The sequence below is a fragment of the Egretta garzetta genome, unplaced genomic scaffold (genome assembly GCF_000687185.1).
Source record: "Egretta garzetta isolate BGI_Z169 unplaced genomic scaffold, ASM68718v1 scaffold130, whole genome shotgun sequence".
Lineage (NCBI taxonomy): Eukaryota > Metazoa > Chordata > Aves > Pelecaniformes > Ardeidae > Egretta > Egretta garzetta.
The window spans coordinates 1950618-1958072 of NW_009258284.1; the positions used below are offsets into that span (position 1 = coordinate 1950618).

Consider the following 7455-nt stretch of genomic DNA (forward strand, 5'->3'; position numbering starts at 1 on the left):
GGTGAAACACTGGAACAGGTTGCCCAGAGAGGTGGTGGAGGCCCCATCCCTGGAAACATTCAAGGCCAGGTTGGAGGGGGCTCTGAGCAACCTGATGTGGTTAGTGGTGTCCCTGCCCCCTGCAGGGGGGTTGGGCTAGATGACCTTTTGGGGTCCCTTCCAACCCAAAACATCCTATGATTCTGTGAGTCTCCCTGCTGCCCAGGCACCCACTGTCCTCACCTCCGTGTTTCAGCCATGAGCTGGCAGCACGCGTGCCCGCCCCAGCTAAGAGGCCAGGCCAGGCCATACCTTGCTGACCCACATTGAAGCTCTTGGGCAGGTGCCCGCTGTTAGGCAAGGGGGCAGGGCTGCAATTCAGCGCTGCTCTGCTGCTCTTTCAACTGATGGGAGAGCTGCTCCTCCTGGGAGTCAGCACCAGTCTGTCTGTTTTTCATAGAATCATGGAATTGTTTAGGTTGGAAAAGAACCGTAAGATCAAGCTCAACTGTAAACCTAATGCTGTTAAGTTCCCCACTAAACCACATCTCTGCATCTTTTAAATGCTTCCAGGGATGGGGACTCAACCAGTTTCCTGGGCAGCCTGTTCCAATCCTTCATAACCTTTTTGGTGAGGAAATTTTTCCTAATACCTTGTGTAAACCTCCCCTGGCACAACTTGAGGCCATTTCTTCTTGTCCTATCGCTTGTTACTTGGGAGAAGAGACCAACACCTGCCTGGCTACCCTCTCCTTTCAGGCAGTTGTAAAGGGCGATAAGGTCTCCCCCCTCAGCCTCCTCCAGGCTACACAACCCCAGTTCCCTCAGCTGCTCCTCATGAGACTGGTGCTCCAGACCCCTCACCAGCTTCATTGCCCTTCTCTGGACATGCTCCAGCGCCTCAGTGTCTTTCCTACTAGGGGAAAAGAGCTATATGTATGAGGCTAATGGCCATTAAAAAGGGATCCTAGTTCTGTTAGGAGGATGTTGAAAAAACCTGTGCCATGCAAGATTTCAGTATTTAATTGTCTTTTTTAACATGCAAATGGGCATATGAGCAGACTAGCTTCCACAGGGGGTATTTAGAACCTAGAATGGCAGCATCCCTTCCCTCTCAGTATTGTTCTTTCTATTTTATGGTTTTGTTGTCATTGTTTTCTATTACTCTCTGTTTCTCTTAACTCATAATATGGAGCTAGCTGTTTCCAAAATAAAACCTCTTGGGATTTTTCTTACTAGGGACTTTCTTTTCCTTGTGAGATGCTTTTTTTCCCTATTAATGTTATGTAAGATTAGGTACAATATTTTGCTGCTCATTCTTACAGGATGATTCATTTTCCAGTTCTGTTTTCCCTGGTGGCTGCGCTTGCAAGTATTACTCGCTCTCAGCAGGATTTCTTACTAAGGTAATTCCTGCTCTGTAGACTATAAATGGACAGGATCAACCCAGGTTCCATTTCCAGAAAGGTTGGAAGGGAGGACTGAAAGCAACGTATCAAATTTGGGGGAGGGCAGACGTAATGCCACTTACTCCACCACTTAAAAATGTCTATTTAAAGGCACTTACTGCATTAGACTTACAGTTTCACACCCCAAAGGTGATAAACATGGCTGAGGATAATAAAGCCTTTGTGGATGAGATAGATAAAGCACTGGCGAAGTCTGAAGGGCTTACCTTGAAGGATCTGCTCTTCTCCTACCGGGGGACCCCGTATCCTGTCACAGTGTGCAGTGCGGAAACATTCCAAGCTCTGGAGAACCTGGAAGCCAGAAGAGATGATATGGTGCTGGTGTCCTACCCCAAATGTGGTGAATACATTATAAATTGCTTTCTGTAGTCTACAATACTGTCACTAATTAGCTGACGCAATGAGAAGGAAAACCAACGGATCGTGGTTGTATCTTGCATGGGGATATTGAGCATTTCTACTACAACCAGAGGCAGCAGGTGTTTGTCCTGCTTTATCTGAATTTAAGCAGTCTGTTGCACTGCTTTTTAATGTGGTTTATGTTTATGAAAGGAAAAAAAGTTTTAGTGTTCAAAGGTATTTTTGGCTGAAGAAGCGAGAATAAAGTACATAGTTTTTTATATATCAGTGGGACAAGACAACCAGTATGATAAACGGCATTCTGGAAATCGTGTTAGTAATGTGATGCAGTGTAGTGTACAAAAGCAATAAAGTTATGCATTAAGCTCTTTAAGGTGTAGAAAGTGAGATGGCACAGCATCTTTACTTGCAAAATTGTAAGCTGTTTCTTGGCATTGTTGAGTATCAGCATTGGTTTTTGTTTTGTTACTGAAAAATGGTATTGACTAAGGCATACCAGAAGTCTAAATCTTTTAGTCAGAGGTTTGCAGAAAGGAGGAAAGGTGCAACAGGAGCAATGAAAAAACCCAAGCTGATTTTGATTAGTTTTATTAAATGTCAGTTGTGACACGGTTTTGCTAATCTAGGAAATCCCATCCAAGCATATGTTTCTTCTTTGAGACCCAAGCAGCAGACGCTTAGGGTTGTTGGAGAAAATGTGGGTCCAGGGAAGGATATCATTGCACTAGTGTGGTAGTGGATGAGGTCAAGTTGGGCTCTTAACCAGAGGGTTCTAAGTCAAGGTCTCATTCAGCACATAGAATTCCCGTTGGTTGGCAGGTTCTGATCTGCAAAGAGACTGGGGTATATTTAGGGGCTTAAGAAGTATGCCTGTAGTGTTTAGGGTGAATTTATAGCAGCTGTGAGACAGGACAGTGAACCAAGAGAATGAGAGGGCAAATGAAAAAGGAGGGAGCTGGCACAAAATGTGAGCTGTGCCCTTGTTCTGGCTTGCGCTTTATGGAGAAAGCAACAGGGACAACTGAGGACAAGCACTGGCAGTGACACTGAATAGGTGACTCCATTTCATCCTTGACCAGGGCAGCAGAGAGAGGCAGACACTTTCTTCAGCAGAATGAACGAAGCCCCTTGCTCATTCCTCCCTTCTCTGATCCAGATCCTTCACAGGTGTTCCTCTGCAAAAGACAGGAAAGCTCCTGTTATAAGTGAGCCAGGGAGGTCACAGTTAAGAAGCTGTTGAGGATCTCGTTAATGGAAACCATTATTTTGTTTACAATCATGTGAGAGCTTTAGTGTTATTTGTCATTTGATGACTGTCTATTATGCTGAATTAAGCCATGTAATGAAAAGGCTCTGAGATCTTATAAAAACTTCTGATATGTTTTATTTTGTTCTCTGGGTTTCTTGGTGCAGGTGTGAACTGGCTTATCCAGATTTTAAGTGATTTGATATTTACAACTATGCAGAGTAAACCTGTAAGCACAGAACTACCATTTATTGAATGTGGAGATCCAGATAAATATCAGGTTAGTGAAAAGAAACTATTGAACCACTTAAAGTCTGTTGTTTTTGCTCTCCTGCACACATGCCCCCTCCCCCAAAGTTATTAAAATGCAGTCATGCAGCAAGTGAAGGTATTTCTCCTGAGAGGGTCAAAAAGATAATCTTGGATTACTAATGCCTTTTGATTAGGGGCTGTTTCACACAGGCGGCTCTCACAGATCATTGCTACACACATGTAATAAACCTGTTCTCACTTATGGTTCTGTTTATTTCTAAAGAGGATGAAGCAGATTCCATCTCCACGGATTTTGGCAACACATCTGAATTATGATTGCCTCCCCAGGTCTATTTTCAAGAACAAAGCCAAGGTGGGCTTTTTTCTTTTTCCAAGAACAAGCCTCATCTCTGACAGTACCAACATGCAAGAGTAATCTTGGGGCCACATCCTTTTCTTGTGCCCAACCAGCTGCCACTGGCAAGTTGAAGACAGTGGGATGCCTGGGCTGGCTTAGCACCCGCTACAATTTACAGTAACCTTAGGAGTGCTGTGGTTGACATAGACAAGAACAGATCTAGAGGCTGTTGCAGTGCTCAGAAATAGCTGGAGTGTCACGCTTTCATTTTTTTATACTACTCTTTCCTGTGCATGATTGTGGTAGGAATTAATGTGGCAGCAGTATCTCTGGGACATTGGCTGTCTCCTTGCAAAGAGTCACACTGTTAAAACTTCAGTATTTCTTGTGCTTGGTCATTGAACAATGCTGGATACATAGCACTTAGGAGATGTACCACAGGTGGAGGAAATAATTGGTTAAGGGATGGGGATTTTTTCCATGTTTCATTGGTTTTTCTTCCTGTATGAGACAGGAAAATATATAATGCATATAACAAAAAAAATGTCTGTAACATGTTTTCAGAAGTGTTTACACTTCTTGGAAGATGACAGTCTCTTAAGATTTCAGGAACATTATTGCTATGCTTTGAAAAATGGGAGATGATTGTCACAGCTGCGGTTTCCTGAAGGAGAATTGAACAGAGCTTTTCCTAGCAAGGGGTTGGCAAATGGTTCCTTACAATTTCCCAGGTCTCAGGTAGTTACGGGATAGTATTCAATGACAATAATACAGTTTTTCCAGTTGCTTCTTTCTACAATTGCTTCATGACATAAGCAAATCTTAGAAGTGGTAACAAGGTCTTTATTATGATCACATTATAAATTTATTCTCCATGCCTTAACTAGTAAAGTATTTTATAGCCCCCTGTATGTTACTGGTTGCAGAATGCTTGGTTATACTGTCATTTTGGTTGCCAGGGGAAGTAAGTGATCTAAAATTGTTGACCTCTTTCTCCCATTCCAGATACTCGTGCTGTTTCGAAACCCTAAAGATACAGCTGTTTCATTTTTCCATTTCCACAACAATGTGCCAAGCGTCCCCAGTTACAGCTCCTGGGATGAGTTCTTCTCAGAGTTCATGAATGGGAAAGGTATTGTTATAGTTACTGAATGTAGCGGAAGAGGCAACAGAAAAAAAAAATATTTAAAAACAACTAAATGGGGCCAGTGGGAAAACAGCTGTGTCATAATTAGCTTACTGATGGCCATACGTCATGATAAAGGAGGCAGCTGAATGCCAGAATGGGGAGAATGTTCAAAAGATGCTTTGGTTCTGGGTATTTTGCTCTTCCAGGCAAGGGTGAAGGAGTTGCATGGCAGCTTGACAATGGCATTTGGTCAAAATTCTGCCACTTAGGGATGGAGAAAATGCTACAGATCTGAAGTGCTAATGAAGTGACAGTTTGTTGTCTTCACTGTTTCTGCACACGAGGCCAAACACCTCATTAGCAATCCAAATTTTAGATTTAGACTGATGTCTGGCTTTGGCTTTTTAGAGACGTTTAAATGACGATATAGTAAGAGAGGGGAAGCACATAGTGAAATTCATATTTCTGTGTGGAAACCATTTACCTACAAAAGGAAGCCTCTGTCGTTCTGTTGTACAGTATGATACCACGGAAAGGACAGGCCGGTCCGTTTGTTTGCATTGAGGTAACCAATAGGCAACAGAAGGCAATTCTTCAGTCGGAGAGAAATAAGTACCCAGTAAGAAAAGAAGGTCACACTGATGGTTTGTTCTCTTCTTTACAGTCGGCTGGGGATCCTATTTTGATCATGCAGTTGCCTGGAACAAACACATTGAGGATGAGAATACTATGATCATAATATATGAAGACCTGAAAGAGGTAAAGCAGGTGGCTGTGTACTGACAGGCAAAACACATCTGAGCCCATTCCTTGAAATCTGCTGAAATTAACAGCACAGGTTTCTGAAAGAGCAAAATCAAGTTGATTTCAGTGACAAGTTGAGCCTGGCTATACAAAAGCTGAGCTCTGGTGTAATGCAGAAAACATACTGTGAAGGCAAATAGATATTGTTAATAGCTGATGGCAATGCACATCCCAAGTGGGTAACTCCTTTTTGAGAGGAAGCATATTGCATGTCTCCCTTTCATTGTATTGCTTGCAGAACCTGACTGCCAGCATAAAGCAGATAGCTGAATTCTTTGGATTCTCCCCAACGGCAGAGCAGATCCAGTCTATTGCAGACAGGGCCACTTTCCAGGCAGTGAAGGACAAGGCGCAGGAGACTCATGGTGCTGTTGGCTCGATTCTTTTCCGCAAAGGTAAATTTGTTTGTATTTTGTCAGGGTGGTGAATGGTAGCACTGCATCTTGGGCAGACAGGAATTTGGATCAGTAGATGGTTAATCTTTCTGTATAATTTTCAAGGTTGGGAATTGTTTAAGAAACAATGATTGTGATTCAGGATGCTGTCATTTGATTTCATCACAAGGGCCAGTACCATTCGGTAAAGCCCTGTATAATGTGATTAGTGGAAGTGCCCTACAAGTAGCACACTCTTCAGTTGTGGTATGCAGTAAGCACCAGTTAAAACAAAGAAGAGTTTTATTTTGGCTTCTGTGAGTACCAGGGATAGCCTGTCACTCGGTCTACAGAGTGCCGCCACAGATTTTTCTTCTTGGGTTTTCTAAATAACCCTCATGATTGCCTGAGAACCTCATTCAACACATGGAATCCAGACACTCTACAGATTGAGCTGTGTCTTTTAGCCATGGATCAAGCTAGAGCTGTAGACTGGGAAAACCTCAGACTGTGGGCTCTCCAAAATCTAGATTAAAGGTAGGCTACAGATTAGGGCAGTGTCTGGTTGCAGTGCACAAAGCTCTTACAGTTAAAAGCCACATCTTTGAACTTTCTGGGTTGATTTCACAACTGCTGGTCATCTTTTATAGTCTTCTGCAGCTGTACAAGACACATGCCAAAGCTATGAAGGCAGACCAGTAGCTTCATATGTTTGCTTTATGTTCATGTTCTATTGAGGACACCAAATATAAGGCAAACTTAAGAGTGTATTCTTGGGTCAGAGATTCTTTTCTTGCAGGGAGAAAAAAAAAAAAGAAAATGGACTATCCTGAAGTACGATAATAAGAGAGACATGGTAGTGTTTTGTTTTAAATCATACTCCTTGGTCCCTACAGTCAAGGGTAACATTTTACTTTTATTTACATTCCAGGTGTTGTTGGAGACTGGAAAAATCTTTTCACTGAAGCTCAGAACCAGGAAATGGATGCCAAATTCAAAGTGTGCTTAGAAGGAACTAAGCTGGGAGCGAAGTTAAAATATGATGTGTACTGCAAGGCCTGAACCTCCTTTAGAGAAAAAACTCTCCAGGCTGCTTTTCATTCACTTTTATGAAATAAAACAGAAAGCAGGGCAATATCTGATGTAAAAATTTTGAAAATCCATGCAATTTGCAAACTTGTTTCTGCAGTCTTACACAAGCAATCCTTGCTCGTGCAGTTAGCATCATTGATTTCACTGGATTCTCTTAAATGACCTGTAGTTCTTTGGCCTCACTTGGTTTTTAACACTGATTTTTAGCTATGATTTGATGTTACCTGATAGAATCCTGTGTGGAATATATATATGCAGTAGTTAAACCTGCTGAAATAACTAGAAATGTATTCAGTATGTTGGAAGTGATTTTCCAAGAGATTTTGTAAAACAATCACGAAGTGGCATTTTGATTCTTAATTTCTATGTTCATAGTATTCATATGTAATTTT

At 42.1% G+C, this 7455-nt stretch overlaps 1 protein-coding gene across 1 annotated transcript; it reads left to right on the top strand.

Annotated features, from left to right (window-relative positions):
• Nucleotides 1-1035: 1035 nt before the first annotated feature.
• SULT6B1 (sulfotransferase family 6B member 1) lies at nucleotides 1036-7033 on the top strand. Its single transcript, XM_009637247.2, has 7 exons — nucleotides 1036-1788; nucleotides 3222-3334; nucleotides 3590-3679; nucleotides 4670-4796; nucleotides 5458-5552; nucleotides 5836-5992; nucleotides 6903-7033. Exons 1-7 carry the CDS (start codon nucleotides 1500-1502, stop codon nucleotides 7031-7033), a joined length of 1002 nt encoding a protein of 333 aa, XP_009635542.2. The 5' UTR covers nucleotides 1036-1499.
• The last annotated feature ends 422 nt before the right edge of the window (nucleotides 7034-7455 follow it).